The sequence below is a fragment of the Calliphora vicina genome, chromosome 3 (assembly GCF_958450345.1).
Source record: "Calliphora vicina chromosome 3, idCalVici1.1, whole genome shotgun sequence".
In the NCBI taxonomy this organism is placed as follows: domain Eukaryota; kingdom Metazoa; phylum Arthropoda; class Insecta; order Diptera; family Calliphoridae; genus Calliphora; species Calliphora vicina.
Genome location: NC_088782.1, coordinates 2,692,334 through 2,706,898, shown reverse-complemented (window position 1 = coordinate 2,706,898; position 14,565 = coordinate 2,692,334). Strand labels below are relative to the sequence as shown.

The window sequence follows — 14,565 nt, the reverse complement described above, 5'->3', positions numbered from 1 at the left end:
GATATCAACAATTTCTTTACCTTGCGTTTACACATGCAAGTAACAGTTGCAAAAACTCTACACATTCATACTTTTGCACTAACACTATACAATAGCGGAGTTCAGTATTAAGTGCGAATGGTATTGCATCATTGTAAATGTTTTTGTGTGTATTTTGTTATTGGATTACGGTAAAATTTTGCATTTGCAATGATGCTAGACCATTCGCAGTTAACAGTGAATACCGCTAATATATTGTGCAAATTTACACATGCATAGTGCTTGTGTTAGTGCAAACGTATAAATGTATTCAGTTACTTGCATGTGTAAACGCCAGGTTACTCTGAAATTTAGTCTGCTTTTACACAGGGCAAGTTTTCTTGCGCAAGTCTAGAGTTTATAGGAGAGAGAGGCAAGAAGAAAGAAGAGGGGTACACACAAAGTAAATTAATAAAGTAGACTCAGTAGAACAGCTGACTATTTTTTTTACTTTGGTCTGAACTGTCAATTCACTTGTGGTTGTTGTGGCGAAAAATACCACAAGCCCAAAAGCAAAAACAACAACAGGCAACTTTGACAGCTCAGACCTTAAACCAAAAACAAAATTGCTTGTGGTTTTTGTAAATGTTGTATTTGTTGTAGTACTGTCGCTACTTTATTAATTTACTTTGGGTACACACTTGCTTGTACTGGCAAGTCTCTTCAATTTTCTTTTGTTTTCTCATTTTCACTATGGCGTCTATTAGGTTTTGACATACAAAATTGCTCACAGACTTGCTGTGTGTAAACAGACGAGCAAGTTTAAAAGGGAATCGAAGAGACTTGCTTCAAGTAAACTTGCCCTGTGTAAAAGCAGACTTAGAGAAACTTTTTGATGTGTACTTTATCCAAGTTTATCGAAATCTCAACACTGAATTAATCCATTACACATAAAATATCATCACTGTCACATGTAACTTGTAAAGTTTTTGCCCAAACCTGATGTCGATAAATCAGTTCCCCAGATAAGGCAGTGTATCTCATAGTTATTTATTAATCAGTTTGTCTTCTTAAGTTTTTGCTAAAATATTTATTATTAATATAATATGAATAATTTAGATACAAGTTTGCAAGTGCATTCTAAATTGGAAAAGGTAGATTATTATGCTTGTAGTGCAATATTGTGTAGCAACAAAATATATTTAATTTTATACTGTATTATAGGAGACTTCCAATTTGGTTTTGTTACGCGAGAGGGTGGATAAATACCATGACTTGTCCAATCAGATGTCCGATATCCTAACAGTGTTTGAAAATCGCTTGGGAAAACTTGAGCAAACCATACTACCAGTTTATCAAGAAACTGAGCAATTACAAAAGCGTCAGCATAGTAAGCAAAAAATTATCTGTAAAATCAACAACAAATTGTATATCAATAAATATTTATTAATTTAGATTTGGAAGCCACTCTCAATTGTTTGGAAACAGTGTTGTCCCATTATGATGTCTCACAAGAAGTATGCAATCTTATACATCAAGGTCCAACCGAGGGTAGTGTGGGCATATTTCTCGAAGCATTGGGTAGGTTGCGCTCTGCCATGGAGTATTTTCTTCATCATAATTCCCAGAGCGTTGAATTGGAAAATGTAACCAGTCTTTTTAATACTGGCTGCGAAGGCCTCAACAATCACTATCGTTTGTTGTTGAAGAAAAACGGATCGCCTTTAAAACCTGTGGACATTTTGGATCTCATCTATAATGAAGATGATTCATCAAATGATGAATACACCTCTTTTAGACAGTTGACTCAAAGTACTAGGGAAGAATTGTTTACAATATCACATTGGTTGGAGCAGAATTTAAGATTCGAATATACTGTGATTTATGCCATCGAACGGGGAGAAGTTGTATTTCGTTCGTTGCAAAATTTAAAAGATCATCAGAAAAGTAGCAGTTGGGGCAATGAAGCATTGGTAAGTTGAATTTTAATTGCCTTATTGATAATGAAAATGAATGGGCCTTATGGAAAACTATACACCCAAAAGTTTTTACGCTTGAAGGCATACCCACAAAATGTACTAAGGGATTCAATTCAAATACATATGTAGTTGAATTCAAATATAAGTATGAACAAAAAAGTAAACCTGTATAGAACATAGATACAAGGCTTGTCAATTATTCGAGTTTTATTTTAATCGAATAAAAGTTTATAATTTTTTTATTATTCGAGTGATGGATTAATTTTTAAAATTTCCCCGATTATTCGAACGAATATAACATGTAAAAAATATTGTTCGAATAATTTCATAAAATTTATTTTATAATATTTGTTAATATAAACTAGTTTTTCTATTTTTAACTTGAAAATTAATTTATTCGATTAATAGAATATTTTTTTATTATAAATTGAAAATTATATTTTTCCCCGATTATTCTATTAATATTTATTCGATTTACAATCATAGTTATACGCAATCCCCATAGTAGATAGCACGACTCGCTTTAGATAAAATACTCATTATACTGGTTTAAATTTGTTTATATACATTCTGGTTTGAAAAAGCTCTCTTTCGAAACAAATTATTAAAAAATATTCCGGAATTTTTTAATATTTCCCGGGAATGTAAAAAGTCCAGGAAATTAAGAACCCTATTTATGACTCTCTTGTCTCTCTTGCTAAAGAGCAAAATGTGTGAATACCTTCGTTCATTTTCCAATGACTCGCATACCGTTATAAATATTTGAAGAAAAAATAACAATCCAACTTATTTATTTAGAATATCATTTAGTTTCGTAACTGTTTTACATGTGTTTAAATCATTCGAGTGTATTCTAAATAATAAATCAAATTTAAAAGATAACAAAAACAAAAAAAAAGAAGTTAAAAATAATAAAATGGAAGATTGTCGTACACCGACTTTTGACACTGTCAGAGAGTTTAAATTCAATGTAACTCCTACAGCCATGACTCCAACAGCACACACTTATCAAGAAGTTCACAACATCATGGCTAGCAAACGTTGCTTTACACCGGTACATACCAACTTTCGATCACCCTGCTTGTCACCCATTTATAAGCTGCCCGGATCCCTATCGAGTCCCCTAACTGAACACCATAGTTCCTCTTTTATGGAATTTAAAAAACCCAGCTTGTTGGCGAAACCAGTAGTCACTTATACAGCATCACCCAAATATGGCGACAAAAAAACATTCTTAAGTCCGTGTCCAGCTTTTGGCAGTAATTTTTCACATTCGCCCTCCTATTGCAATGCCGATGTCAGCAGTTTAAGTTCTCCATTGGAAGATAGCAAAAATAGTTCGGTTCTGAATCACACTTTAACGCTTAAAATATTATTAAAAACTCTGGGCCTGGAGTGTTACTGTGAGAATTTCGAAAGAGCAGGCATTGATTGCCAGAACCTTATGGATATTAAAACTTCTGATCTGCAAGGTATAGGTATTAAGTCTGTTGAGGATCGTGATTGCATTATGGAAATGTTTCAAAATGTCTTTTCAACCTGAAAGAAATGTAAAAAACCTTTTAACAAAATACGCCATTTTGAGAAAATGTATTAGCCTCGTTTACGTGTTCCTATTGATAACTATTAATATGTTTGTATTTTTAAAAGTTACCTAATTAAATAAATTTTATATATTTTTTTTATTTCATTTTAATAAATTTATTTACTGATCAAAAAAGACTGTTTTATTTAACAATAATAATAATAATAAAAAAAGATTCATTAGATTACAAGATGTTTATTGAGGTTGTGTTGAATTTCTTGTAGAAATCTCGTCATACTGGACGCCAGGAAACAAAAAAAAGTCCCTCCATGCGTTTACAACAAATGTAAGTAGTTTTTATATACGTATTCTGCATTTATACTTTGAAAATACACTGAATTCTCTGCTCAGATTTGAACGTAAAGCCAATAAATTGTATTTAAAAGCCACCCAAACTTTGGAACAATCAACTGGCATTTCAATTAAAAAAGCCACTTCTCATTCAGAGCACTTATCCTCTGAAGAGTATGCTGATGGTGATCAAGAATTAGATAAATATCTGGTCATGCTGCTTGGACTACAGCGTCTTCTTAACTGGGAACGTGCTTTAATGCAAGAGATAATACCGAATTCAAAACAATCCGATGTATTTGCTAAACTCGCCTTCAAATCGCTTGATATGGTGGTTAAAGATGCCGAAGCAATAACAAATCGCATAATGCGTAGCATCACACGCAAAGAATGGACTTCGGCTTTAGGTATATTTAAGACATTGAAAAATGTTTTACTGCTACAACCCGATATCGATCGTACCTATGATGTTCAACAGCGAGAACAATTGACAAACGTTTTAAATAAATTACAGCACACGGTAAGATAAAATTATTAATTCACAAGTGTTTATTTCTTTAAAAAAAAACTATTTATGTTTTTCAAGGGTGCCAAAGCCTTGGAACATTTCCTAGAAGCCGTAAGAGGCGATACAACAACAAATATAGTGGGCATGAATTCCAGTACTTTGGGTTATGTCAATGTACCTAAGGACGCTACTGTGCACGAGTTAACATCGAACACAATATGGTTTATAGAAAATCTTTTAAATCACTACGATGTCATTGGTGTAATACTACAGCCGGATGTACTCTACTCCACACAGCTGGATACAATACTTATGAAAAAACCTTTGCCCGAAGAGGAACGCAATAAGGCACTATTGGCCATTTACATAAGTAAGAAAGTTGTTTTTTATATTTTAATTCATTTTAAAAATTCAATAAATGTTCATTTGCTTTTGTTTTTCCTTTAGAAAAAGCTTTAGCTGAATTAAATCTCTCCATAATGAATAAATGTGAACAATACAATGATCAGGCTACCAAACACTTGTTCCGTTTAAATAACATCAATTATATATTAAATTCGTTAATAACTTCGAATTTAATTGATATTGTGACGATTGCCGAACCCGATTGTCGCAATAGTTATATTGAAACTATAAAAGAATTGAAATTTTCGTATCAAAAAACTTGGTCGAAAATGCTATCGAATATATCGCCTTTAGATGAGTTGCCCAAACCTACACAGGGTAAAGTTAAAGATAAAGACCGCAGTATTTTAAAGGAAAAGTTTGTGGTGAGTAAATTTAAAGGAAAGACATACAACATTAGAGTGTTGCAGTTTTTTATTTCTATACGTTTCTTTGTTACAAATAAACAAATAAACTTTGATTTGTTTTATGATATTTCCCAAAATATGTTGAGTCAAGTGATAAGCGTTCATGAGCTGGACCTTATTTAATTTGCAACGTTTGTTTGTATGTTTGTTTAGGTAAAAAATTTTAACTTAATTTTGGACCAGTTCTCGTAGGCCGAATAGGCTGAAATTTTGATCAAAATGTTCAAAAATTCGAAATCAAATTCGAACTTATGTTCGAAATTTTTTTAAAGCTTTTTAAATAATCTTGCATAAATCTGATGACAATGCAATATTACAATATGTTCGAAAATTCGAAATTATATCATTTTAAAATTTCGAACTTAAAAGTTTTGAAAAAAACAAAATAAATAAGATTTTAAAGATATATTCGAAAATTCTAATAATAAAAAACATTTTTAAACATGCATTTATTTAAATGTTCGATTAAATAAACTTTTATTTAAATCGAAGTTAATTTTCTTCTCTTTGGACCATTTTTTATTATTAATTTATTTATTTGGTGTTTAATATTTGTATCATAAAACAAACCAAATTTTGTTTTAAGGGAGCTAACTAAAACACTTTCTTCGGCGAGTCGGTCTAATGTGTAATAATAAATTAATATATGTTTCTTTTTATAGACTTTCAACAAAGACTTTGAAGAAGCTTGTAAAATTCAAAGGGGCATCTCTATTCCGGATGTTATGTTGAGACAAGGTATTAAGCGTGATAATGAGGAACATATATTACCCAAATATAATGAATTTTTCAATATGTAAGTACTTTTGTTTCTGTTTTACTTTTAATGTTTTCTTTTTCTATTATTTTTTTTTAAATAAATGCATTTCAATATTTGTATAATGTAAAAATTGTTCAGCTAAACCGAATTTTACATACCCATCAATGAATGCTCTTCCCATAATGTTTAATAGCATACAGTTTTGTTTAAATAACAAGACTCAATTTTTGATACCAATTCCGTTTATTCCTAGCAACTGATTCTTGATTTTTTTGAAACTTGAAAGTTGTTACCTCTATTTAATTTATTGGAGGTTGCTTCTCATTTTGGTCCATTACTTTTTTACCAAACTGCTTAGAAAAATAACATGAGGAATATCATCTATATAGAATTAAAAGTTAGGAGTTTAAAAAAAATCGTTTTATTTGGTTTGGGTTTCACGATTTTTTCCCTTTAGAATAGTTTTTACAAGTTTTTTTTTTATATATCTTGACCATTTTTGGAATGCTTCAGATGTCTGCACATCCATTTTTGGATTGATTTTGCTTGTTTTCAGTACCATAATTATTGAGATCAGACCCTATACATATATTGATAAATTCACATGTCTGTATGTTATTTGTAGCTTCTGATAGTTGATATCAATAGACAGAGGGATATTGTTGAAGAATAAGTAAAAATCCACTTTTGTTTAAAAAACTATATTTCGTTTTATTTTTCTCCTTGTTATATTGAGGTATGCAGAAGTGGTCCATTTCTTTTTTTGCTGGTCAAAATTGCAAAATTGTTGCCTCAGCCAAATGGAACTACATACTTTGTGAAATATGTAATAGCGCAAAATTTGTCTAATTATTTTATTTATTTAATTTTAACCAAAAAAAAAAAAAAAAAAACAAAAGTTTGTGAAAATGGATGGAGAAATGATTTATGTATGAAATTTAAATATTTGTTTATTCGACCTTTTGAAAGCCCCATTGATCGTTCGTCTACTTACCAAACTATTTTAAAATATCTTTATTGGGTTTTAAAAGTCCTTATTCAGTTTGCTCTCTTGAAAAGTTGTTGAAAATTCATATATCTTTTCGTAGGCGACGGTATGTTGAATCTTTAATACATATTTCGGAAACTAACAAATCTAACAACTAAAGCTATATTATGCTGCATCATTAATTTATTTATATATGTACTTCATTCATTCTACCCACTTTTTATTTTTATTTTTTAATTACCGATTTTTTTAATGGAAAAAACTCTCTCAAACTTGTTTCTCTATATATTCTTTTGTTTTTGTAGGTATGCTGGTATTCAATTTAGTAAAAATCCTGATAAGTATATTAAATATAAGCCGCATGAAATTAAGGCCTGCCTTAATAAACTCTTTGACGATTCTGCTTAACTTATAATCACACAAATTTATTTATTCCGTTTTTAATTTCATTAAATTTATATTATAAAGTTAGATATAAAAAATGTCTTATCGTATAACAATTATTATTAACTAAGCAAATAAATAAATAATTTCATAAATATATTAAATATGTATGTATGTATGTATGTAAAAAAATAATCAATCGTTCGTTTAGCAATTAAATATATTGTAGTATGTTCTTCAATTTTTTAATTTGACAACTGGACAACAACAATATGGAAATATGATTTTTGTTTTGTTTTTGTTTATATTCAATTAATACAAGAAATTCGTTGAAGGTGCTTCTGGTCGACCGCAAGCACCATAATGTAGTATCGCTATTGTGTTGTTACTATGACAGTTTTCCATATCCAAAAAGCACTCATTCGAATAAGTCATGTTGTCGGTACCACAGACTGGTTCAAAGTCGGGTGGACATATTTTGGCACATCCCTTAAATTGCACATTACTCAGACATCTTTTCAGGGGCACAACGAAAACATGTTTGCCACAATTTTCCTTACGCATATGACATTCTGATTTATAGAATTTATTATCCGAACCGCACACGAAATTCGGTGGTTGGGCATCGCAATCGGTTTCGCAGTCAGCTGTTAAAAGGCAGTTTTTCAGGGATACTTGAACAACTCTTAAATGACAGGTTCTACGTTTAAATTCACAATTAGAGGCATAAGTATTGCCGTCTGAGCCACACACTGGTCCTCCTTCGATATCTTGTTTGTTGCAACGTTCACCACAATCCTTGGGCGGTGATTTTAAATCAGTGCAGGGTCCAATGTGCGCCAAATTAACACCTCTTCTGCAAATACAAAAAGGGGAAACTATTTAAATAACATTTCTTGAGGAATGTAAACTGAAAACACTTACAAACATGTGGCATGAGCCAATTCACATTCATTATTATAGGTCTTGGCATCGGTGCCACATAATTTATCACTTTTCTTGGAGGAGAATATCGAACCAAACAGATTATTAAAATCTTTACAGGGAGGCAGTTGTTTACATCTGGATAGACGGGATTTACATTTATCCATGCCCATTTTTTGTATTGACTTGCGCTGTGGCCTATAAACAGAGATTTCGGACAATTAGAAAAAATAACCAGCAATAAAAATTAAATTCCATTTTCTTACTTACCCACAGTTTAGCATTTTCAATTCACACAACGAAGAGTAAATATTACCATCGCTGCCACACACATAAGCCGAACTATCTGTTTTGGGACATTCGGTGGGACAGTTCTCCACTTGATTTCCATTGCGTTCTTGAGGCATACAGAAAGACAGCGGCACTTCAAACACATGTTTGCCACAGTTGGAGGAACGCATTTTACAGGGACTAGCATAAAGTCGGCCGTCTGAACCACAGGTGGGACGAGCCACGCGCCAGCATGATTCACGACACATTCTAGTTGACTGACAGTGCTTTCGGCTGGTTTTCACCACACCTTGGCCGCAGGTCAACAATTTCATTTCGCAGGTGGAGTTGTAGACATTGCCATCTGAAGCACAAATAGGACCATCTTTGGGCGCACTGTTACAGTCCACGGGACAAGATTCACGTATGGCGCTTGTATTACTGCAGGGTCCTACATGGGCCATCTTTACCGCAGCCATGCCAACACGACAAGCTTGTACACGTAACATGCATCTGTAATTAATTAAAAATCATAAAAACATTTGTCGATTTATTCTTTTTTTTTTTTTGTTTTTATTGCTGACCTATTTAAATAAGTTCGACCATCTGTACCACATATAGGATCCTTTTCACTGGGACAACGATGTTTACAATCTGAACCACGAGCTCTTTCACAACCATTACTAACATCCTAAATGGAATAAGAACAAATTTTCAGTGATTATATGTATATATTTACGCCTAAATTGTTTTTAGGAATACCTCTCCAACGATGTGTATTAGTGAGCTGATAACAGAAAAAATTAAAAAAGGTCTTCAGTTCCCTACCACAATTTGAAAATCAGCATCTTAAAACATTTGCTTTTTTTTTCTTCAAAAATTACATAATTTTGAATGTTTTCGACAAAACTCATGAATGAAAATTTGAGGAAAAAATTTGCATATTTCGAACATAAAACAAAACAGTTCAGTACTGAATTAAACACTGGGTAATTACCTCACTAAATTATCAAGATTTTACATAGTGGTATTTAAGCGTAGGTTAATTAAACAGACCCTCCAGGGACGAATTTGGTTAGAATCGGTCCATATCTCCTAACCAGATACCGAAAATAACGGGTTCACTTTCATTTCAATGGTAAATTCTCATTCGCAGCCATTTAAAAATTATTTTTTTGTGATATATCACTGTGAGAGTGATTTATTCGAGAACATTTTAGGTTTGGGGTTGAGAGAAAAAGAAACAAACACAACTAATCTGGATGAGTGATTTATAATTTATTTTTTTCGTAAAGGTTAGCTTGTGACTTTTATTTGCGAACATGAAAATAAATCGCAAAAATGCATTTTATGCAAATCAACGCTTAAATATATAAAATTTATCAAAAGATTAATAACAATTTAAATAAAAATTCTCATTTCTGTTACTCAGACTTCATTACTTCATAGTTGTTATATTATTTCCATAATTTGTTAAAAATTACTAATAATAGGTCTGTTCATTTACTTTCCCAGTAAATACTTGCAACGAGAGAATAAAATCAAAATTTACAAAATTACTCTCTTAAAATCTCAAAAATAGTAAAAAGTAAATGAACGCTTTTCCAGTAACAATCAAGGTTGCCAATTTAGCCATTTTCCGGCTAGATCTAGCGATTTTATTTTCATTTAGCCATAAAAAAATGGCTAGATTTAATCTAGCCGGAAGATTTAGCCATTTTATTTTGTCCTAGCCTTTTTTATTTTAAACTTTTCTTGAAGTTTTTTTAAAAAATATACTATTATTTTTAATCAAATGACAAAGAAATAGTCTTTTTTTAAAAAAAATCTTACGTAGTGAATTTGATGAGAACAGGCTGCGTAATTGTTTCCAACGCAAACACATCAGTCATATTCAAAAATCAATTTTGCATTTATTTAATGGATCCGATTTTGTTTATAAGTGCCCAGAAATTTGTTTAATTTACCAAAAAGGAACCAATTTATATTGATATTACAATTTTTTAATCTGCTAAGAAATGTAATATTTTATATACATACTAGTAAAGGCGATCTCACTAAATAAAAATACAATATTTATGAATTTGTATTCAGTCATTTTGGGTTTTAGCCATTTCTAGCCATTTTTAATTCTAAATCTAGCCATTTTCTGAGCTGAAGAGTTGGCAACCTTGGTAACAATTGTTTTATACACACAATTTTCATATTTTATTCCTTTTAAAATTTATAAATACTCACATTTTCTTCAATTTTATTGAAAATTATTTTTTTATATTTTTTCACCACAAAAATAAAATTGAAAATAAATAAACAATAACACAAAACATATGAAATATAAGCTGCTAATTATTACGAGTTCAAAATAGAACTTGTAATAGTTTGCAACGAGAGAGCACTCTCAAAAATTTATACGCTCTTGAATTTTTCTCTACTTGCAAGTTTTTTGAGTTAATGAACGCTTTTCCAGTAACAATTGTTACTAACTAGTAACAACTCTCACACCAAACCATTAAAAAACAACAAAAACGAATAAAGGTCATACCAACCATTTAAATAAAAATCATTTTATAACTATTATTTTCAGTGATTTATTTTTAACACAAAAATATAAACCACTATTTGGGTTTTTTCGTATATGGACGATAGCGAACGGTCAATAATTTCTAAAAGTAAATAGAACATTCCGAGTTTTTCCGTTAGATAATACTGGAAATAGCGAAATCCAAACACCTTCAGATAAATAACTCTTATTATTGTACTCTCTTCTCTTGTTTTGTGCTATTATTATACCCTTCACTTTCGTGAGAAGGGTATACAGTGTACTCTCTCATAAGCGGACACCTAAGGGACTCACAAATTTGTCCAGTTTTGAGAGGTGTCCGCTATTGAGAGTAGAAAATAATTCCAAAGAATTTTTTTGGGACTGAAAAGTGTCCGTTTATGGGACGTGTCCACTTTTGAGAGAGTACACTATATATAAGTTTGTCATTATTAAAAAAAAAAAATTAAAAAACAAAAAAAATTTAAAAAAAAAATCGAAAAAAAATGTTTCCAAATTTTTGTTTACCTAAAAATATTAAAAATTTTTATTTTGAAGTATAATTTGGTGAAGGGTATATAAGATTCGGCACAGCCGAATATAGCTCTCCTACTTGTTTTATTTTTTAGATTTTCCCATAATCAACTCTTTCATGCATCATTTGAGAGATATTTATACATCACATTCGCAAAGAAACTGTTCCTCGGTAGACTATAATATATATGTATAACAAACCCACCTTTATGGCACCATTTCTGGAACAAGTTTTCTTTTTCATATCACATAAATTGGCATAAATCAAACCATCCGAACCACACACTGGCTCAGCACCCACTGTCATACTAGGCGGACAGGATCTTGGACAGTTACTGTTGCTACCACGATTCTGGCGTGGTATTAACGAATTTATTGCTCCACTCAAATTGAGCAAACCCAAAGGATCGTCATTTTGAAAATCCGCATCTGTTTGCTGCATCAAGCCAGCACCTTCTGTTGTTGTTATGAATGACTCATTTGCTGCTGGTAATTTTTCTTCGGGTTGCAGCTCAATGCGACTATAACGTATTACCGGAGCCTGTGCAGGCAATTTTATGATTTTTATTGGAGAATCGGTAACTGGAAATATAAAATGAACTTTAATTAGTTGCTAGGCTCAATAAAAGAGGATTAAAAATTGCTTATTCCTGATTTTAACATTATATTTATATTGGCTACGTTCGCATACTATAATATACTATATGGACCTCAAAAAACCTTGTGTGTCGATTATGAATGGCAACCGAACTTCAGTTGCGATGACAGAGGGCAACCACAAATTTCTGGTTACAACAGAAATGATAGCTGCCCGTTGCCATCTGTAATATCATTTAGGCAACTGAAGTTCGGTTGCCATCCACAATCATTGTTTTGTTTTATGATATTTCTAAAAATATTTTGGCTCTATAGTTAGCTAAAAATGTCAGTGATCTCTACAAATTTGTATACATCACTAAAAGATTCTATAACTCATTGTGTAGAGATCGCTCACAATTTCTAGACGAATTTGTGGTGATCGCTCTAAATGTCTACTGAAAATTTTTCAGTGATCGCTCATAATGTCTATAGCTCATTTTATAGTGTTCGCTAAAAGTTTCTTTATACAATTTTATAGTGATCGCTAAAAATTTCTTTAGAACATTTTTACTAAGTGATCGCTAAAAAGTTCTTACTGTTACTGAGTTACAAAAATACATCTTTCCTCCCAAATTTATGTAGATACTTTATATAGTCTGAAGGTTAGATTTAAACAAAATTATTTAATCATTTTTAATTAAGTTCTGAACATAAACTCAACTTGTTGTTTTATAACCCACGAGCATAATTTTGTTTTCGATTTGTTTATATTTTGTAATCATTAACTGTTTACATAACATAAATTAGTTATTGGTTCACTAAAACGCAATATGTAGTAGTAGATTCATACATACATACATATGTATCTAGATAGTTATAACAATCTTCTATATACTCGTACCATTAAATGTTCATCATACTATGGGTCATTCGCCGAGTAAAAAAGTTAAATAAATGCCATGTGCATGATTTGATTTAACGATCATGTGCGGAATTTAATTTAAAGATTAATTTCTTTCTTCTTTTTTTTATCATTTTATTTCTTTTTAATTTAAACAAACTCTATGTCTTTGATACTCTTACATTTATTTATGTGCGCATATTTTCATGTTTCAACCATTAGAAGAATGACCACCACATTGCTCGAAGTCATAGTTATACTATACATACATACGTCCACTTCGTTATGATGTACATCAAAGTCAAAGATAACGAAATCAGACGCATGGCCCACCACTTCAAATGTGCCACAAACGAAACGAAAAAGAAGAAAGAAGAAAAAAACAGCTCTAAAGAAAAGTCATATGTATACTTATATGTACCTATACAATAACAATAAAAGTGAAAGTAGAAACAAACAAAAAATAAAAGATCTTTATGATTGAACTCTTACTATGTGTAGTTCGCCAGTCAGTCAGTCAGTCAGTCTGACAGTCGACTCTTCTAAAAGAAGAGAAGATAAACCATCAACGAAACCTTTAGTTTCAAAAATTGAACATAGAGGAAATCAAAATATTGTAGGTTCCATCCAACCACCATATGTTTTATGTAGAGAAATAAAGAATCCAAACATGGTTATTTATGATTGTTGAATGTTTTTCCTGTTACAAATTGCTAACAATTCCAACCAGCAAAAATTTAAGAAAGAAACAACCAACAGAAAATCTGTTGTAAGTTGTTACTAAAAACATGATATGATTGTTACTTTTACCATTTCTATATTTGCATTTAAATGTACACCATTTCCAATTTTTATAGTTGTTTAGTTGAACAAATATTTCTACAGAGGGACTAACTATATTTAATTCCTTTTATCTTAGATGTCCATGAAAATGTATGTGTGATGGCAAAATATTCAGCAAACAAGCCTACATTTGTGGTACGAAAAAAACTTATTGTGTGCAATTTTATTGATATTTTTGTAATTTCTCTATCTTTCAATAATTATTCGTACTTCAGAAAGAAAAACCATTTATTTTTATGAATAATCAATATATCTGCCATTCTTTGGTTTTTATATTTATACTAGGGCGGTCATATAGCTAGGCGGCTTCGTCCGGTAGCTATTTACTAATGTTAGTTCTTCAAGTTTATCCAAAAAATTTATCTTATGAAGAAAAGTGAGAAGTGAAAAGAAGGCAATATATTAAAAATTAAAATTTCCGATTTTTTTTTAATTTTTGTTTCTTTACTAATCTAATAAAAAAAAAATCAGCCAAATCGCTCCAGCCGTTCTCACGTGATGCCATTACAACATACATGGACCATTTCATTTTTATATACATACATATGGAATTAAATTAAAATTATGGTCACTATATCTTCCAAGTGGGGGAATCGCTGGATCCGCGCTTGCCCACCATCAATATATCACAAGAAGTAATTTTCTGAAGGGTACATAGTATGGGGACGAGGAATAAAGTATAATTTCAGAGTGATTGCCTCATAATCAAC

The 14,565-nt window shown here is 31.1% G+C and overlaps 3 protein-coding genes across 3 annotated transcripts in view; 2 read left to right on the top strand and 1 right to left on the bottom strand.

Annotated features, from left to right (window-relative positions):
- Positions 1 to 972: 972 nt before the first annotated feature.
- Positions 973 to 7,443, top strand: Exo70 (exocyst complex component 7). The gene is made up of 9 exons (XM_065503224.1): positions 973 to 1,112; positions 1,183 to 1,348; positions 1,414 to 1,931; positions 3,747 to 3,808; positions 3,874 to 4,333; positions 4,400 to 4,691; positions 4,769 to 5,091; positions 5,796 to 5,929; positions 7,187 to 7,443. Exons 1-9 carry the CDS (start codon positions 1,065 to 1,067, stop codon positions 7,287 to 7,289), a joined length of 2,106 nt encoding a protein of 701 aa, XP_065359296.1. The 5' UTR covers positions 973 to 1,064; the 3' UTR covers positions 7,290 to 7,443.
- On the top strand, positions 2,794 to 3,480 carry mtrm (matrimony). The gene has a single exon (XM_065503226.1). The coding sequence runs from the start codon at positions 2,854 to 2,856 to the stop codon at positions 3,478 to 3,480; it is 627 nt and encodes a 208-aa protein (XP_065359298.1). The 5' UTR covers positions 2,794 to 2,853.
- The window catches only part of LOC135953359 (agrin), a 24,064-nt gene continuing 16,784 nt past the window's right edge, over positions 7,286 to 14,565 (bottom strand). The window contains exons 2-6 of the mRNA XM_065503225.1: positions 11,738 to 12,114; positions 9,044 to 9,150; positions 8,460 to 8,972; positions 8,190 to 8,387; positions 7,286 to 8,121 (exon numbers count right to left, since the gene is read on the bottom strand). Coding sequence (XP_065359297.1) covers positions 7,578 to 8,121; positions 8,190 to 8,387; positions 8,460 to 8,972; positions 9,044 to 9,150; positions 11,738 to 12,114 — 1,739 coding nt within the window. The 3' untranslated portion in view covers positions 7,286 to 7,577. The remainder of the gene's footprint in view (positions 8,122 to 8,189; positions 8,388 to 8,459; positions 8,973 to 9,043; positions 9,151 to 11,737; positions 12,115 to 14,565) is intronic.